We start from the raw sequence: 20,048 nt of genomic DNA on the forward strand, positions 1-20,048 counted from the left end.
ATTTTTTTTAAATTAAAGTGAACCTGTAGGGTCAGAGTTTAATATGATGCAATATTGCCTCTCCTCCCCACTAAGGTAACAGCATGAACTGAAAATCATCTCGAGGGAGCACGACATCCCCCAGAGAACCTCACTTCCACTTGAGTGATCCCAACTCTCTCTCCCAGACATTCTTATGTCAGTCACGGATTATTCATTTACTTACACAGCCTGGAAAAGAGAGAACACAATGTCCTAGAATGACTGTTTGGGAGACACCACTGCTGTTAGTTTTTCATCAATACCTTCTTATTCACCATGAAGATCTTCTTGGAAATGTTTTACATGTCAGAGCTTTTCTGTTTCCTCCACTTCAGCCACTTTCAGTGAAGCAGAGGATTATGAACATACTTGCTGCTCTACCTTCATTCATTAGTACTCAGCACATTTTAATCAGCAGGTTACCTTTCAGAGCCTCTCGCTTTGTGTATATTTTAGTAACGCAATTGTCTTTGCAACAAATTAATTTGAAAGCAAATGTAACATGCAGTGCTAAGATAGACAGCAATCCGGAGCCTGGAACAAGGGCTACAAGGGAATGATTCTCTTTCTGCCTCCCGCAGCACTGCAGTGATCTGACACACTTTTGTGTCGGGAAATCATTAATCCACCGCAGGTCTGACCTGGTGACCTGAGGCTTTTGTGCAGTGCACCTGGGCAGCTGCACAGTTAGAAAGCAAAGCACATGAATTTCACCAATCAGCACACCTTTTAATGTTGCTATTGCAGTGTGCCTGTTATCTGCACAATTATAGCCCCCTCCGACTTTTTTTTTAGACTGTGCCTCTATTTTCTCTAGAGAAGGTGATCAAGCACTCACTGATTTATGCCATTTCTTCCCCAGCTAGCAGTTCCCTACACTGTGCAGCAGCACCCTGGAAAGCAAAGCTTCAAAACAAAAATATGTAATTCACTCCCAACACAGGGAACACTCAGTTCTAAAGCCAAACAAAGCCAGGCAGCCCCACTGCTGGCACAGCCCTGGGAGCCCTACCTTGAGGATGGACTGGGCATGCTGGACCCACTGATCTGAAGATGTATTTTCTAGAAGATATCTTTAGGAAACCTTATCACATAAGCTTGTTCATGACAACGTTTAGAAACCCACCTCCTCACAACAGCAGCCATGTAGCTTCTGTTTACAGGCATAACAACAGGAGATGATGTTTCTTTGCTTGTACTTAGAAAAGCAAAACTAACCGGAGAGGAAAAAGGCAGAACAAGAAGTGCTAGCAGTTAAGTGGAGAGAGTTTTGTTTTCTTTGCCTAATTACTTAGCATGTCTAGCCTGTGGGTAAGGAGCACTTGCACCCAGAAATTGATTTTCAGTTTGCTTCTCCTAGATCATCCTTTCATCTGCTACCGAATTTGAGTAAACCACATTTACCATGGTCACCTGTCAGATCTCCAGAATTATGGAGAATGGAGATGCCTTGATATACAGAAGCTCCCAGCTAGCAAGAAAAACTAATTTTTTAGAAGGATGAGTTACCATCCTTTCCCTTGAAGTTCATGCCGCTGAGGGCAGCTGGAATTTACAGCCCACCACACTGCACAAGCAGCATACAGAGAGCATGGGAAACCTGAACTAAAGCCTCAGGATTGTACTCTTCCCAATAGACTACCAGAGAGGAAAAACCTACAGGCATTTTGTGTTTGCTTCCCTTTTTGGTCCCCTTTTGGACTGCAGACCCATGTAATCATTCAGACTTTCTGGATGCTGACAAAGAGAGGTTCCACACAGAGTCCATCAATTCTATTGCTTACACCAGACATAGAACAGGCATATCATAAAGAAGACAACCAAACACTTTGAAAATCAACTTCAAGGATGAGCAAGAGATGGAGAAAAAGCTTTAATTCTGAATGATTCCTGAGGGGAAAAATAAGCAACAGTAACATCTCAGCAGTGTCTGGGCACATTCAGGAGGAATGGAAGGCAGATCAACCAAGCACACAATGTGATTCTTGTGTGCAACCACACTGGAGGCCAAGGAACAGAGAGACAGGACAATACTGAGCACACTGTAATGTGAATTTATAGCATTTCAGTGAAGGATTTGGGAGAAGTTACAGAGAGCACCCAACTGCCTGCCAAAAGTCAAGAAGAACCAATGACTAAAGCAGCTACTGATACTATAGTTTGCAATGGCAATGTGATAAAAACAAGATATAAACAGGAGTAGGCTTCATAAAGCTAAAACCAAAACAGAACAAAACACCGATCAAGCAGTAACAAATTAATGCTCTTATAGTCACACACATCTTTATCTCTCTTGTGCAGCATTACAGTCCGCTTTATTAATATGGCAGCATCTAACAGTTTCTATGAACCTTAAAATGAATCTCATTCAGCACAGCATGTTCAGAGCTATCCACAGCCGTGACAGTCTCAGCCATTTGGTTTGGCAAAGCTTGCTAAGGGAGCAAGGCATCCTGTCTGCTTTACAGCTTCAGCAAAACAAAGCTGGCACCTACAGATGGAGAAGTGGCCCAAATGCTCCTCACTGTAAGCAGAACCCCATGACCACTCTGGGTACTAACCCAGTCATTACTGTGAAATTCCCACCAAAACTGTTCTTTAAACAAACATACTGAAAAGCATCCCACTCTGTGCCTCGTTAGGATTCATAAGATCACATAACATATCCCAAACACTTAACACGTTTTTCTTATACCCCACTCTCTCAAAAAGTGATCGCTATTTATTTTTTTTAAGAACTGCATGCCCTTAAATGGAAAATTCCTATAGTTTAACAAAGCATTTTAGACTAATATACGTACACAAACCAAATTTCACATGTTACACAGGGTAATATGACTACTATCATACGCTAACCAGTGATACATGGTCACAACTCGCTTATTCAGCAAATTGCCATAACAAAAGTAATTACAGTGTAGAAGACCAGTAAATACCATCTAACAATCCAATTCCAAAAGAAGACTTAGGAAGAATAGACAATGATCCTTCATTGATATTTTAAAAGAATATCTTCAAGTTGCCTCTCACCCAACCACCAATGATTCTCTTAAACTATTAATTTCCATATTTTTCTTTATATGCCTGTGCACATAGGAAAATCACAGGACTAATCTCAAGTGCAAGATAACATTTATCTAAGAGAAACACAAGCAACGCAGTAAATGACCCACATCTAACATAGTTGCCAATTCTCTCTTTCAGACTAGACATCACAAGTGTTTTAAGACACTAAGTGGTATAGTTACTTGTAGAACAACTAAAGACTAATTAACAGTACAGAAAAAATATTCAAAAGCATTACTGTTAATTAGGTTCATTTGTTTCACTTGGAGAAGAAAACGGTGTGACTCGATTAACGTGATTTTCTTGATGTTACAACAGTTAGGAATGCTGGTTTATTTAAAAAACACTAAAATTTTATCATCCTCTCTACATAAAGGTCAACTGCTTTCAATTAGCGTTCCCATGTGTTGTGCTTTCTAGAAACAGACCTTTCGTCTCCAATTAATGCTACACATAATTGAAAGGACAAGAGAGATTAATTTGATCTGCCTGGATGTCACACACCAAGGCACAAGGCAGGTGCATTTCTGATACGTGCTTCTTTTCAAGCCCCGACATTAATCAGTGTCAGGAGATTTCCAAGTATTTCGTTTCATAGCTCTTGCAATCAATGAGACCTTTAGTTTGCAACAACTGGCCTGTTGCCTCATTACAGCACGGAAAAGTTAAAAACAATTCTTAATGACCAAGACACACTCAAGAGCACTGGCTGGTGATCAGTGCCCAGAAACAGAAGAGAATCTCTACAAAAAAGCTATCTGAACTGCTACGATCAGAACCTGACTTCTTGGTGATTCGGTTCTTAAAAATAATTTGTTTACCTATTTGTGTTGGTGAAAATGCTTTGATATTAAAATTATCTCATATTTTAAACCTCGTCAGTAAGGAAGGATTCACCAAAGGGGAAACTGTAATACTGACTTGAGGGATACCAGTCAGATAAAAGTAAATTCAGATGTGTCAGAGAAGATATTAACTACAATTTCTGAAAGGTAGAGGACATGACAAAGACCATCCCTTTGGCTCTGTTATCCATGCCCTGCCCAGAGTCAGATGCTGTCCGTTCTTTGAGCAGCGAGGACACCATGGCACCTTCCAACAACAACCCTTTCAAACCATAGAAGATTCCAAATCATCCTTCTATTCCATTTGACATCTGCACTTCACCTGCATTATTCTGTTAAAGCACTGCACAATTAAAGATGCCCGTGCTCAAGGAACTGTCTTCCAGTGTATTCCACAAGCGTACAAGGAAACAATCAGTGTAGATGAGTGGTTGCTCTGCGTTTTTGGGAGCCCATGTGGGCTATGACACAAATTTAAAGCTTGGAAGACATAGAAGAGTAACAAGTGCAAGGAGCAGCAAATCCTCCTTATTAATAGTCCCTAAGAGACCATTTGCAGAAGGAAGCTTGTGCAAAACCAAATAGTGATTCTAGAAACAGCTTTAGTTCTCTGCAGCCAGGTAATATAACTTATTTTAATCTTACAAGGAAACTTATTTCTCCAATACAGAAACAGGTTTGGAACAGTCTGCAGTTCACCATTCTACCTGCACTGCTACATGAAATCAAAGAAAATCAGCCTGCTGGATGTTTCTTTACAGCTGGCTTGCTCACATGCTGCTGCAGGTGATGGGCTCCAGACAAGCATCACTGCACTCCAAAGAAACTTTTTCATCAGTCAAACTTTCAAATGGGTATTTATATTCATTGGACACCTCTCAGTATTAACAGGGGAGTGTGTACCATCTCTGTGTCAGTATAGTTGAAACAATGGGAGGTATTTAGGCATTATTCATGGTGGTTTTATTACTTAGAATTGGAACTTTTGGGACAGATCTTCAGCTGGCACAAACTCAGCACAGCTCTATTTAAATTAAAAGAATCATACTAATTTACACCAAATTATGATCTGTACTGAATGTCCCTATGGATTTTCTACTTCATACACCAGTTATTTTACCTAATTAAAGTCACTGAGAGTGTTTTTCAGTAAATTATGAACCATTTGTGATATTTATTCATTGAAGAGATCTTTGGAGCTATTTTGTCAAACCTTCCAAAACAAAGTTGTTTGTGAAAAGCTTCTTCCTGAACTATTTAATGTCTACTTTTGTGTTTCTTGCATACTGAAAGCTCTTATGGCTTTGAGGAAAACTTCAGGGAAGTGAAACACAGTAGATAAGCTCCTCAAGCATTCTTATTTTGTTATTACTGTGCTGCTACCAAGCTGATGCCAAGTTCACTTTTTCCAAAAGATCCAAAATATGACAGATCTAAAATCCCAACCATCCTGTTCTGCTCAAAAAACCTTTTCCAGTTCTGTTTTTGCTTTTCCTAGACCTCTGACTTTGTGACCAGTTCTTTTACTAATATACACACTGCATGCAGTATCTTTGCTTTCATATTTCAAAGGGAAAATCAGTGTGATTATAGAAGTAGGTAATAATTTTTGCTGGCAGAGGAGCCAGTAGTTTGCCAGCAATGACTGCAGTTGTTCTACAGTAACTGACACTTTTGTTATGAATCCCTACTGAAACAACATTTTGTATACATTTATAGCATCGAGTAATTGGGAAAACATTTCTCTTTCTGCGATTCAAAGCTGCTTTATCATGAGCCAGAATTCATTTTTTATTAACACAACGAGATGAATCAGATCTCTTACCCTTTATTTCTGTCTTCAATCTGTAAGATGTAGACCATGTCATCGGTAGCGTGAAGCTTGGAACTGCTGTCCCCCCATTTCAGCTTCAGGCTCTGAGGACCTGCTGCAGCACACTCAAGCCGAGGAGGTAAGGGTGGTAATGGCCTGGTTTTTGCTTTAATAAAGTGGCTAAACGGTCCAGCTCCAATTTCATTGACAGCCTGGATCCTAATCCTAAAATGAAAAAAGGTGATTGGTAAATAAAATGTTTTCACAAGGTTCTTGGGGTACAAAAGTCTCAAGTACAGCAGTGAAGATATGAAGAAATGCAGTAAGACAGAGGCAGAAGGATCTACCTAAGCAATCTCAGAAGCTGATGGCAGTCAGCATGGGCATAACTGCCATGCAACCTCTCTCCATACTGGTAAACACATTTGGAGATCTAAGAACAGCATTATTTCTGTGTGTGCAGCACATCTCAAAGCATGCTGTTGGTGCACATTGAAGTCTACTTGGAAGAGCTAACCCCGGAGGGTTTGAATCACAACCCTTCTGTGGGTTGTAGTCTGGTGTAGGTGTCTTAGCTTGTACTGCTTTGTCACTCACTTGTCTGTTTGTACTTCAGTTTAATAATCTGCACAATGAGAATCTGTTATAGGAATAAGTGAAGACTGGTGGTATTCTACTACGGTAATGTCAACAGCAACATCAAAACAGAAACGTGAAATACGCATTTGAAAAGAGCTTTGAGGACTTATTAGATGTGAGATTCTGTGTAAGTAGAAATATTGGTACAGATGAGCCTGACAAAAGGCTGCTAAATCACAAAGAGAATCAGAGAAAAGAGGCTGGGCAAACTACAGGTTTAGATGGTACATCAACTTTAGATCACTGGACAGATGCCATTTACTTTTGAAATTTTATGTGCTGCAACCCTGTATTTTCTCATGGGAAAAGAATCTCTGCAAGATGCATTGCTTCTTCTCAAAAGTGTCAGCCACCAAGAAGCCAGGAACTCCCTGGGAAGGCAGTAAGGGGAGAAGGGAGAAGAGCAGAATCTGGTAAGCCATTACACACGCTGCTTCAGAGAAAACAGAAGATAAATAGAAATATCTTTGGTTGGCATAGCTATTTACCTTCATCAAAGCATACGAAGTGATTAAGTTTGCATATATAATGTAAGAGAAATTACTTCGCTTTGAAAAGCAAGTTTCTAGCTCTCCTATTAGAAAAAGGTTATGTAGCATTAAAGAAGCGAAAAGCATCCTCCAGAGAACAAGATTCCCAACTAAAAAAACCAAAACCCATATTTTCTGCAATTTCAAAACCAAAAAAAAGGGTTAAATGATAAATTAACATACTGCAAACAAATACGTTCTCATCTATTAATCAGGCAGTAGAAATAATTGTGCACAGTGCTTACACAGCCACGTAGTTTAGCTTTTGCTCATTGATCAGGCCATTTACCAGGGCAAACAGTCCCTTGGCTGCCTAAGCATGAAAAGTTGAGCTGATTTTCCTTTTAATCCTCCCCTTAGTTTCAGGAAATAGGTCCTGGCCACTATATGATGCTATACAGAGGTGACTTCCTCCACAAGGAGGAAAGCAGCAGGAAGAGGGGTCTATTGGGAGCCTCCTCTTCAAATGTTGCACCCAAGTAGTTGCAGGAAAAAGAACAAAGACTTCTCTAATATCTTCCGAAGTGCAGTTAACATACAGATGTTGAATTTATTTCATATGATGTGACTGGCTTGCTTCAGATCAAGAAGTCATTATGTTAATAGTCTTTCCAGTAAAAAAAAGGGTGAAAATTGCCTGAATTTTCACTGGATTCTGGCAAGACACCTGTTAGCACATGCACAAAAACAGTAACAGCAACAAGACAAAACACAGAGTGCTTACCCCAACGCTTCTGCTTTATTTTGTATTACCCACCACCACCTCACCTGTCCTCAAGCATCACAACTAACTCTTCCCAACAGCAGTTATCACATCTGAAAACAAGGAGTGACTGAAACGAAGCTCTCTCAGATTTCACACCACACTTCTTACACATGGGCAGGTATTTGCACAGGGTAAAACTGCCTCTTCTTTCATTTGTGGTTGCTTTCATGGGCTGCATGGAGCTCCTGGTGGCCCTGGTCCCACCATCTGATGCACACAAATGGGCCCTCACCCATCCGCCCTTCTGACACAGAAGCACAGTGAGACCAATGACAATAAAATCAAATACAGAAAGGCATCTGATGAATGATGGTAAAGGGAAGGCAGAACTCATTTTTCTTCTTCTACCAGGGCTGGATGTGGTCAGCCCGTTTCTGCTGATTATGCCGCCATAAAATTTCTGTCAATTGTCACCCTGCAGGCCTCAACCCTATATATTCATTCCCATATTTCCCCATTGCATCTTCTAAACAGTAAAAATAAATACATCAAACTAAGTAAATTTAGAAACCATTAGAAGACCTTTAACAGACCATTATAGCCTCCTCGACCGAGGAAAATAAACACACTAAAGATGAGGTTATTTTCAGCTTGGTCAGAAAATCCTTTGTAATGCATTCCAGCAAACTCAAAAATCATTTCTGAATTAATCTTACGGAGTCTGACACGTGAAGAGTTTCATTCACCAGTTCCCATAAGCAGAATGCCACCAGCTGCGATACATGCGTGTGTGAAAACCTGCAGATTTAAAACACTACAGACTACACAAAAGAGAGAAGACGCAGCTTGGTCTCCTCCTGCCATCAGCCTGAATGTAAAGGACAGCAATCTTACCAGCCAGCCCCACAGGTCCCTCACACTGCACTCTTCTGGAGATGGAGCAAGACTTGCCTTTAAACTTCAAAAACAGATTTTGTTTTACAACTCACTGGGGCATTGCTAACTTGAGCATCCATCTGCATTCTTCTCTTTGCATGCTGGAAGATCTTTCCTTTGATACAGTTTAGAAATTAAAAATGCCTGGAATTTGTATTCCTAAATGAAATTAGAAATATGTGCTGCTATTTAAATGTAATGGGGCTTATCTGCCTCTATAAACTACGTAACTTCAGAGCAAAAGAAGCATTCTTAAAAAAAAAAATCACTGTTTTTCAGTGAAGTGTCCTAACAGTGCTGCACAATTAACTATAGAAATTGTAGAGCAAAGCCTGGGAACAGAGTGTAACAGTAAATAGACATTTCTATTACTGTCAAATACTTATTTGTTGCGGAGTATTTATTTACTCACTTCTAGTTAGATCAGTTCACGGAAAACCAGTCCTACCTTTATTATGCTATAATCACAGCTTCCAGAGCTCCAAGGCTACGTTAATAACATGGAAGGACTGCAGAACTCAGTTACGTTCCTGCAACTGGCTGGCTTACAGCAGTGACATTTATAGAGTGCTTTTGGGAGGCATCTGCTTATTGCAAAAGCAGTGCTGGTGCCTGACACTGGATGAGTCCTCGTGAAACCAGCCCAGCCTATCCACTAGCTGCATGGCAGAGGCATGCCCCAGTTCCTCACACTTTGAATATATTCTAGGATGCAAATCCTTCTTGTGTTATGACGGCAGGATTTGCTGCCAAGACAGAGAAACCATCAAACTTGCCAGCTCCAAACGACCTCTGCAAAGAGCCCTGAGCTTGCTCTGCATCTATTTGAGTCGCACATGGGTGGCCGACCCATCAGATGGATGCAACACCAGATCCAAGCCAACAAGCCCATTGGGGCAGACACATGAGGGCCTACTGCCTGAATCGCAGTGCTATTCAAAACCACGCTCCTTTCTGATTTTTGCTTTGGTGGATTCAAAATAACCAACATTCACTTTTCAAGTTCGGGGCTCCTGTAAACAAAACGTTTACAGTGGAATTCCAATGCAATCAAGCAAATAAGCTCTTGGCTACCTTCAGGTTCTGCTGAAACTTTGTCAAGAGATTTCATAGTCTCAAAACCAGTAGTGTTGAGCTCAGTTAGTCTAAGAAAAACAAAGCCTGGAAGAAAACACATTCACTGCTTTTAGACGCAGCAGGGAATAAACACTTGAGAGAGAAAAGAGTTAAGTTAACCAAAACTGACATGAAAAGAAAAACTATTGGTGAAGAAATGAAGAGAATGAGATCAGTGAAGTTCTGAACATCCCTTGATTAAAGCAGGGAGGGCTGAAATCCCCAACCCAACATCTTTCAGAAAACAGCCTGATAAACACATTGGAAGGAAATACACAGTGTCAATCAATAGCAAAAATACTTTGACATACGTTTCCCAGTTACCACAGAAGTCTTTTTGTGCTATAGATTGTGCTGCATAAGGTGCAACTGGATTTGTCCCTTGTCTTCTCTGGCAGACATGAGTGTAAGAATTGAGACGGTCTTTCTCTTGTTTTATTTAAAAAATAAAGCTTTCATATAGTATTACTTCTGATTAGTCACTTACTGGCTTGTGCTTTTCACACAACATTTTCTTTCTTTGTAAGAACTCAGTCTTACAACAATATTTAGAACAGTTGCAGACTTAATGCTTACGCTTCAGCATTTTCATTTGGATCAGAGACAGCCAGACTCCCTGACTACAAATAAGTAATTTAATATAGTGTTTTTCACAAATTAAAGAAACAAGAATGCAAAAAATAAAACAATCCAGTATGATCTCAGCACAACAATATTTTTACAGCAGCACGACTAAGAGCTTCAGGGACCGCATCCTGATTAGAAAGCAGAGTAACGTCCCGTCCATCACTTCATTCTGTACCTCCGTTTCCAGGCTTTGGAGACAAGGCTGGTAACCAAAACAAAGCTATAGACAACTAGGAACGAGCTAAAGAAAGGACTGAAGGACAAAGGCCTGATGAATGCTCAAAGCTGTTTTGACTCTTGACTGAACAGATGAGGAGAAACCAGGTAGTACAAGATGTACTACCAAAGATGATGCCTAAAGATGCTGCACAGCCGGGTATCCAGTCAATAAACAAACTGTTCAGCTTTTTACTACCTGCATTATGTTTTCAATTGGTCTTCAGAAAGTTGAGTTCTCTGGTTTGGCTTGGAATAAGACCCATGAGCACCAGTGTAGACAGAAAGAGAAGTGGGAGAACGTGGAGGTGGAGGGAGGTCAGAAGCATAACGACAGCAACCTGAACTGGTGCAAACTGTTCTGCAGCTTTGCTCATGTGCTATATTTTCACAAACACCTGTTGCTTGCCTAGACCAGCATATAGACTAGAAGAGGCATCTCATTTTTCCTCTACCCAACTTACAAGGTCAAAAAATATGGATAGTTTTCACCAAGACCAGTTTTCCCAGTCAGGAATGATGCAACAACACTTTGCTGGCACAGAAGAGGGGTCAACACGAGGAAGGAACAGCAGGCTTCATGCTGCAGTAAACACAGCTGAAGATGAGAAAACACTTCTTTTCTGCTTCTGTCAAAAAGGATCACAGTTACAAACCGCTGAAGAACTGCAGACAGCAACGATGCAGTTGCACTTCCTGGATTTATATGATTCAGACTGCCAGAGGAATTCTTTTTTATAAATAAATCTACTTTTTTATTGTTTTACAACATGTTTTTAAAACCCAGATATTGTAGGCGAAGATCAGGATATATTGCACTGGGCACCATAAGTAGTGGAAGTATGCTTCTTGTTAAGTAACTTCTAGTACGAATGTTCGTGTATTTGCTCCAAGAAGGTCTCTTTCTTGAAAACATGGTAAAATCTGGGAGCGGAAATTTTTATATGAACTCTACAAGATACGTAGGATTGTGATGCTGCATACAAAGAACAAATAAATGTTACAGTAATTCTGTGCCATATCTAATTTTACAGCTGTGCAATCAGATTTCACGCTTTGCTAGAACAGTACTTAAACCAGAATTCCTCTCATCACATCTTCTGCTGCAGTGCCTTTCATTGCCTGCACAGAACCTTTTTTAGTTTTTAATTTTGGGGGAAAAAACCACATAAGCTTAAACATTAAGCTGATAATGTCATTTTTGTAAGGTCACTTAGAAATTTAGAATCGGAATTATCAAGATTATCAAGAAATTGTTTAAAACTCAGATTATCTTTTAATTAGTTTTCATTTTCCAGTAAGAAAAATAGCTGGAGCTACATAGACAAAAGTTACCTGTGTGCAAACCCCTTCACAGAGATCAATATACTTAATAATAAACTCTTGTAACAGTACTGATAAGAAATTGGAGAGTTAAAAAAAAAAAAAGAAAGAAGTTGCACTTTAATTTTAGTTCTCTATAATTTTTGGAATTACTTTACCTACCAGTGTCCTTAATGGAGTAGAGCAACTTCAAAAGGAGAGGTCAGAGATAACAGTGGAAGAGAAAGAAGAAAGAGGAAGGTGGGGAAATGCAGTATTTGAATCTGAACTACTGCAATTTGTTCCATAAAGCAGTTACTGCAGATTTCTAGGCTCACTTGTTTTTCTTTTCTACTCCCTCTACATGCCATAAACATTTCCCATGTAAAATTAAACCACGTAATCTCATCCTGAATAAATACCACAAAAAACTGTACTCACCGGTATGAGGTTTCTGGAAGCAAATCACGAATAACATAACTCGTAACATTTCCTACGGGAATGCTGATGTCACCAAGGTCAATGTTGTATGAAGTAATCTCAGCTCCATTACTGCATGGCTCCTCCCAGTTCAATGCAAGGCACACAGAGGGTGAGAGCTGACAGGCATCCACGTGCTCATCCTCCAGCACAAAGAGGGTAGAGACTGCGTCGGGTACAGACGCGGGGATCCTGCAGGTTACCAGTTCGCTGTAGGGTCCAGCTCCTGCCTGGTTAACAGCCTGTGTGGAACAATAACATTGTATAGAATAAGTGTTCTCTTTCGCATGCCTATCAAGTTTTTAAATCACAAACTGTGCAGCCTGGAACAGCTCCATGGATTCCTCAGAGAGATGCATCACTGGCTCATTCTCCAAAGATGATTCATATCCTCTACCTGGATTAGGCTAATTAATATCTTCCTTAGTTGCTCAGGAGTGTCACTCAGGAAAACTGGAGAACACATTTAATGAAACTTAACGGTAACCTTTTCATCAGCAGCAAACTTGGTTTGCTAAGAGGTAACGTCAGAGTCAGTGTGCAGCCAGTGAAAGGTGACATCACAGTGCTCAGCAAACTGCTTACCTGAAATTATCAAGTTGCTCTGCATAAAATCCTCAGTTTCTGCAATGTGGAACATGATGTGCTTTATGCAAGTACAGTATCCCTAAATGCAAGGGGCATTTGACTTGCTGTGAGTTACACAGGTTCCTGACTCAGACAGTGAACAGTTAATTGGATGCTAAAAGTTTCTGCTATAAGACTATACAAGCTCAGCATGGCACTAAGCCTATGACTCAGATTTCCCCAGAAGTCACAGGTCACTAGCTACCAACCACCAAAGTACATAGCTCAATATTTTCCACCAGAGAGGAGACCAAACAATTATCAAACTTCTCATCTTCATTCACAGATCTAGGACCCCAGTAGAAAGTAAGGTTCCAACTCTGGCCCTTTTCTGCCCGATAATTAGAGGCTGATGTCTTTACAAGCTCGACATCACACGACTGTACTGGCCTGTTTTACAAGCAGCTGACTCTCAGTCAGTGCTATGTGCTGTATATGTTGCACTGTTACCTTCTCACTCCTGTGCAAAGAATCACAGAGCCATTCAGGCTGGAGGGGATCTTCGGACATACCTACTGCAACTTGCTACTCCAACCAGGCCCAAAGCTGAGTGGCAGGTCGCTCGTGCCTTTGTCCAGCTGTGCTACAGCAGAAGGTGCAGCCCTTCAGAAACAGCTTTTGGTGTTTCAAAGCATTGCCCACCACCCATACTTCCTCAGCATCGGGGGAAGTGAGCTAATTCTCCAAACAGATGACAACTAACCTGGAAAGCCTATGCTTACAATCTTGCCAGGAGGACTAAGATGGCAAGGAAAGGATGCGTCAAACACTCGTTTGGTTCCTTGCCTATGCTAGGCTATAGTGACTATTTTTTTTCTACTATGCATAGTACAAACACAAAGCCATGCTCTGTTTTTCCAGGAGGCGTTTTATTCAATTGAAGAATCAGATAATAAAGTTAGATTTGTCAGCCTTAAAAAGCCCTTCAAAACAAATCCTGCTCCAGGGACATCTACTGAGCAAAGCTCTCCTAGAACTGTTAAAATTGAGCCTTGTTTTGTGGTCTGCCTCTAAACCAGTGTTTGGCAATCTGTATCTTGCTCCAAGCAATTCATTTTTAGTGGTGCTTTTAACTGCTTTATTAGACAACCTCATCATCATAACTGATGGGAATTTCATTCTTCTTTGCTTCCTAGATGCTTCCCCCCGCCTAAATGACATAATATTTCCCTTTGCAGATGCCACAATTGTTTTCAGGAATATTCGTTACAGGAAAAAAAGTTGAGCAACAGTAAAGACAAATTGTCTACCCTCAAGATACATAAGCCTGATTCCTCAATTCTCTCTTTTTATTGGGTTACTGTAGATTGAGATAGCAGCATTGCATGTTTATTAGAAGACTGAATAAAAGTAGTCTGGGAAATCTTTATTTTGATAAAGTGACAGAAATATTTTTTGCTAGAGCTGCTAAGAGACACGAAAAAGAACTATTATTCTCACCATTAAAAAAAAAAAAAATTTCAGATACAATTCAACTCTCCTTCTTTGCCTGCAACACATACTTCATTAATTTTCATGTAATTGCTTAAATGTTGCAGCTTATCTTACATTGTGGTTTCTCAGACACACATCTCCATATAACACAGACTGACTACAGGATGAAGCCCCTAGAAAGCAATGCATGGGTCACTGCTAGATTTCAATAAAATCTCTTAGTGCCATTGGGCATTTCATTTCACTTCATCTATGGAAGAAATTACAATGGCCTTGTCAAAACCAAGGTGGATGTGTGCAACATTTCTGTGGCACAAAATGTAAAATTAATGTTTGCTTGAAATCAACCCCATACAGCTGTCTATTTCCATTTTTAACATCAAAATCTCTGAGGTCCCCATTATTCACTGCAGAAGTGCTCTCATGGTCACCTCCCTGCTCACTGGGTTCTGAATACCTTCCTTCTTGAGCAAACAGATGCACCTTTGAGCTCAGACTTTCAAGCCAGCCATTAATGTTCATTCAACAATCTTTTTCAGCACTGCCAGAGCAAGGTATAGGGCACTTAGAACAAAGTTACTAAGCACAGCTGAGCATACTTAGAGGTGTGGGACCCTTGCTGTTGACCAACTGCTCAAAAGAAACCTAGTAAAAGAAAGTCAGTGTCCTGTTTAAAAAAGAAAAAAAAAAAAGCTGAGAAGGAAATACTTGACAGAAGTGTGTTGTTCCCTGATCAAAGGAAATGCCCTGGGTGGTCCACCTCCTGCCAGCTGGGTGGGGATACGAACCTTTGGCTGGATTTACTGGTGATTCTATCTTGATGTACAAATAGATCTTCTGGAACAGAATCTCGTGCAAAATTATTTTTACTTCACTTTCAGTTACTTTGCTTTGCATTTATTTTTCAGTGGACATAAGGGAGAAAAGAGTAGACATAATCTCGCAGATATAAGAGAAAATGGTAAAGATGAGGACTCACCTTTTGGCAGCTACAACCATCTACGTGCATGAGAATCTACTCAGCTGCTTCGTTTGACAAATGAAACAGATGTTGGAGTTTATTGTTTAAGCTAGGGAATCTTCAGCATCTACTTGGGAGGTCAATGTTTACATGTTACCAAAAATTTGTTTTTTAAAATGTTCTCATTTTGTTTTACCATCAGAGCACAAGGTAGTTGTTAAAAGTATCATTCACTGAAAATTAAGAATATTAGACATGCAAGCCACAAGTTACTCCAACTCTCTTGTTGGAATAACTTGTCTGTTACTTGAATAGCGTTGAATCAAAACCTTGTTACAGCAGCCTGCATTATTTAAAATAAATGAAGGTTGCACCTGACTTTCAAAACATAGAACTTCATAGAGTCTACATAGGAAAAAAAACACAGCAGAAGGTAACCATGAGTACATCTTAGGTAGCAGAGCACGTAAAAACATACAGCTTCCATACCTGTAGCCTACAGCAGTACTGCGCTGCTGCTGACAGCTCACTTATTTCAAAACAGGTATCTGTGCCACTATATGCAAGTTGTAGAGATTCCTCATCTTCTCCCCACTCTAATCTGTATTCAGAGATGTCAGCACCAGAACATTCAGGACTCTGCAACACAAATATTCATATCATTTGATTTAGAAATGAGCATTGCACATCTTTGTGTTTCACTGGGTAAGAAAGAAACAACCCGAAAAAATCCTCTTATTTTGAAATTAATGGCACTGCTACTGTTGCAAATTGAAATGCCCTGAATTAGTGTTCCCCTAGTAGGTTACTGAGACAGTCTAGTTCTGCACAATAATTACCTGAAAGAAATAGACAGAAATGAGAGCATATGCAGCTACTTCACTTTTCATCACAACACTCAGTAATAAATTGTCTTTCCACTGACTTGGCGGATGCACAGCTGTGGAAAATGCAAAAAAGCATCAATCTAGTCAATCAAAATATCTCTAGAAGAGATGGCCTTCGAGTCTGAAGCAGTTATTCACGTTACTGAGAAAAGATTGACCTCAACAATCATGGCAGCTCATCTGGAGTTTTCAGTGCAAGTCAGCCATCAAGCTAATGCACAAAGCGTGGGACAGGGAAGGTGGACCTGGGAACATTAAAGTCCACACAAAAACTCACGAACATCAGTAACTTCCTTCTCACCAGGGGTATCCTTTTGTGGAAGGCAAGGCAAGCTGCATGGCTGACAGCTGCTGGGTGTTCCAAGAAAGTCTGTGACAGAATTACAGCCTCACTGCTCCATATTACACTGCTTATGTCATCTTTCCTGCCTGCCTTAATTACATAATATTTTTAATGACACCAATCAACACTTCTGTGTTTCAGCTAAGACTTACTTAAAGAATCTAAAGTCTAAGATGGTGAAGCATGGAGAAGGAATGCATACAGACTAAAATAAAAGTAAATATTTGGGGAAGAGACAAATAATTTTTGAGAAAGAGCTAAATTGTATGCATTTGTGCTGAGTTCATCTCATATCAGAGACTCCACTTTCACTCAAAATAAAATATTTGCCTTCATAATTCCCTTAGGATATTCTGACATGCTAGAAGTTTATAGAGCCCACTTTAGACAGACCAACACTACCATATGACAGTGTAGGATGTCCTGTGTTTGAATGCTGGTCCAAATGGCTCAAGATCAACTTTATGCAATTCTTTAAAAAGAAGAAAAGATGGCTTTTGATAATAGAAAATGTTCTGCATATGATTTTACTGCAAAAGTTCTTCTGAACCAGTTAAAATCTCTTGAGCTACTTCTCAAGTGTGCAGAAACAACATTAGCTTGGATAAGGAAAACAGAAATTAAATAACAAGGCCACATGACCTACCTCCCAGCTTACAAGTACACATGTGTCAGAAAGGAAGGACAGGGAAGGTGCTCTGCACTGGCCAGGCGGCCCTGCTGCCGTGGTGATCTCTGTAGCTTCTGAGTATGGCCCGTACTAGAGAGGAACAAAGTATTTGTACATCAATACACAAACATATGCACATCTCACATTCCACAAAGGCTTTTCAAGAATAGCACATAGGAATTTTCTCAATGCAATAAATTATCTGAAGGATAGACTAGGCTTCCAGCACTCAGTGCTAAATATCAGAGTGTAGCATTAGACCATGTGAATTATTGAGAGGTTATAATGTGAGAAATGCTTAGGTGTCACCAGACTGCACTTTGGCTGCTCCAAGACATTCTCCTGTGCCATGATGACTGCCTGTGAAAGCCAAAGCCAATTCCAATTTACCAAAGAGTAGGAATGTGTGCTCAGCAATAGAAAGCTGAGAAGCAGTTTGTTTCCTTCTACCTTACTTCAAGGTATTCCCATACCTACACCACAGCCTGACTTTCTCTCGTGGCTGTGAGGAGGAGCACAACAGCACAGTGGAGGTGAAATCCAGCTTATATATAAAATGCTTGCCACATGTTAAATGCAAAAGGATGGCATATGATGGAGCTGCAGTCTGGGTGTATAGCAGCACCATGTCACCAAGTGCCACCTCACCCAGCGGTCGTGGAGGCCTCTGTGGGCAGCTCAGCCAACTGGTCAGAGATTTGAGCCTTTGGTAAAAGAATCAGCAAAAGAAAAAACAAATTTCAACAGCCAGGAAAGCTGACTTCAGCCAGCAGCACAAGCACAGCAGAACTGGGGCTGTGTGAGTGGGATAATAAATTTTGTTCGGTACATCCCCAAGCTAATTAGAAACCATTCTCCAGAACAAAGGAACATTACATATCAGCAATTAGAGGAAAAACACTGATACTTAATATTTTGGAATGGAATACTAATAAGTATGGAAAAATGAACCATTATGAATGCTGAACTCCACTAAAATTTTTGTTCCAGACAACCTCTCAATGGGCACTGCTTCGTCTGAATTACAAAATGTACACTACAAAGAAATCTCACATCTTTACTCTGGCTGTTTCTTTACATTACAGGACAGAGAAAGGCTATTCGGTATGTCCTTAGGAAGATGTAATATTACAAGGAAATCATAAACAAAGAAGTTTTCCTCAGAGTATATCAATATCTAGAGTGAAATTCATCATTTTTACACAGTTAAGATTTGAAATAGTAGAAAAGATCAGTAGAATAAGAGTAAAGAGATATATTCTGGTAAGAAGATAAGACTGTTAGCAGGGATTTTGCGTGTTGTGGTCCAGCCAAGCCACATAAGCATCTGAAGTCTTGTTTCAGAAGAGCTAGATTCAAAACCACAGCACAACTTCAAAAGTTCTTTTAAGCACTTCTCACTTTATTTTCTCCTGCCCATCTCATCTTTGCCTTTCTGATCATCTGCACTAATGCAATCACTGTCCAGAACTGCACATCTTTGACTATCAGCACCAATACACAGTCCTAGATGGTCATTTGCATCTCTGGCAATTTACCACCTCCAGTGAGAGAAAGCCAAGCTCTGGTCCAGCACACTGCACATACCCCACCATCGTTCAGAGCTCTCACTCTGAACCGATATGTTGCTCCGGGGAGAAGGTTGCTGACTGTGCACTCCAGATCAGGACCATGGTACACTTCAGAAACAACTTCTTCTGGTTCTGTCATTTCTACGCTGTATTCTGAGATGGGACAGCCACTTTCTGATGCAGGGACATCTAAAACATAAACACGTCATTCTTTAATAACATAAGGGCATATGCCAGATTTTTTATTTCACATACCACTGATCTATCACACACACACAATATATGGATACGTATTATCAGCAACAATTTCCTTCTTTGATAGATGCCTTACCTGCAATATCTCCACCACACGCACGATCAGCATAAATTAATTACTTGTAACCCTAAACATTCACCAGGTCAGACTGCCATGTGGAAGATCAGCAGCTCCTCTCAAGGCCACAGTTTTATCCTGGGAAACTGTGTTTGCTACCAGAAGGTGCCCAACGACTTTTTAAGCAGAACAAAGTAGTTCCTCTTCTGAAGAGCTGTTTTTTGCCCCAGCACAAAGAATAGGAATGAAAACATTCCCTCTGGGTCAAAGACAATTTAGGAGGCACGTGGTATGGGGTCTGCCTGACCTAATCTTGGCTGCTCAGCTGTTGTTGGACACAGGGTAGTGAGGGTCACGTACACTCCAAAACTACTACTTACACATCAGATTTCTGGCAAAGCCTCGCTAACACCTCATAAAAATACAAGCAACTTCCATTCTCAAACTTCATTAGTCACACTGCTAACATTTATGAGATTTTAAATCTCTGCTCAGTGATCTAAACCTCGCGCTTCACTTGAGATAACAGCTTTTTGCAAAACTAAATTTGTTTCCCACGTCTGTGTTTGGCTTGCTATAGGGATCTTTTCCACCATGAGAACAACCTAATCGACTGATATGCTCCTATGGCTTACCCCATTGCAGCTGAACTTCTTTGTGCTTCGGCTTGCCCAAAACTCTTGGTGGCCGGCAGTGACCTGGTGCAACACTTAGCGTACGGACAGGTAAACTTTCTGAACACTGGAAGAGAAAAAGAGTTGAAATTAGCTCTGTGGTACTTCCAGCACCTGCAAAGCAAGCCATGAGTACAAAGTGATAAAAAGCCTACTTTCTAGAGCAACTATTTCTGAAAGTTCATACGAACAACAAAGGGCAGCAAATGCTATCAAGCATGTTTCTTACAAGTGCAATTAGCAGAGTTCTTCCATTAGCCTACTCAAATTT

The 20,048-nt window shown here is 40.3% G+C and overlaps 1 protein-coding gene across 3 annotated transcripts in view; it reads right to left on the reverse strand.

Annotated features, from left to right (window-relative positions):
* FNDC3B (fibronectin type III domain containing 3B) overlaps positions 1-20,048 on the reverse strand; it is a 142,192-nt gene that overhangs the window by 16,225 nt on the left and 105,919 nt on the right. For all 3 annotated transcript variants that reach the window (XM_010716921.3, XM_019619145.2, XM_031554994.1), the window contains 6 exons: positions 19,739-19,844; positions 18,807-18,979; positions 17,196-17,309; positions 15,809-15,958; positions 12,259-12,539; positions 5,758-5,970 (listed from right to left, as the gene is read on the reverse strand). In XM_010716921.3, coding sequence (XP_010715223.1) covers positions 5,758-5,970; positions 12,259-12,539; positions 15,809-15,958; positions 17,196-17,309; positions 18,807-18,979; positions 19,739-19,844 — 1,037 coding nt within the window. The remainder of the gene's footprint in view (positions 1-5,757; positions 5,971-12,258; positions 12,540-15,808; positions 15,959-17,195; positions 17,310-18,806; positions 18,980-19,738; positions 19,845-20,048) is intronic.

The sequence above is a fragment of the Meleagris gallopavo genome, chromosome 11 (assembly GCF_000146605.3).
Source record: "Meleagris gallopavo isolate NT-WF06-2002-E0010 breed Aviagen turkey brand Nicholas breeding stock chromosome 11, Turkey_5.1, whole genome shotgun sequence".
NCBI lineage: Eukaryota > Metazoa > Chordata > Aves > Galliformes > Phasianidae > Meleagris > Meleagris gallopavo.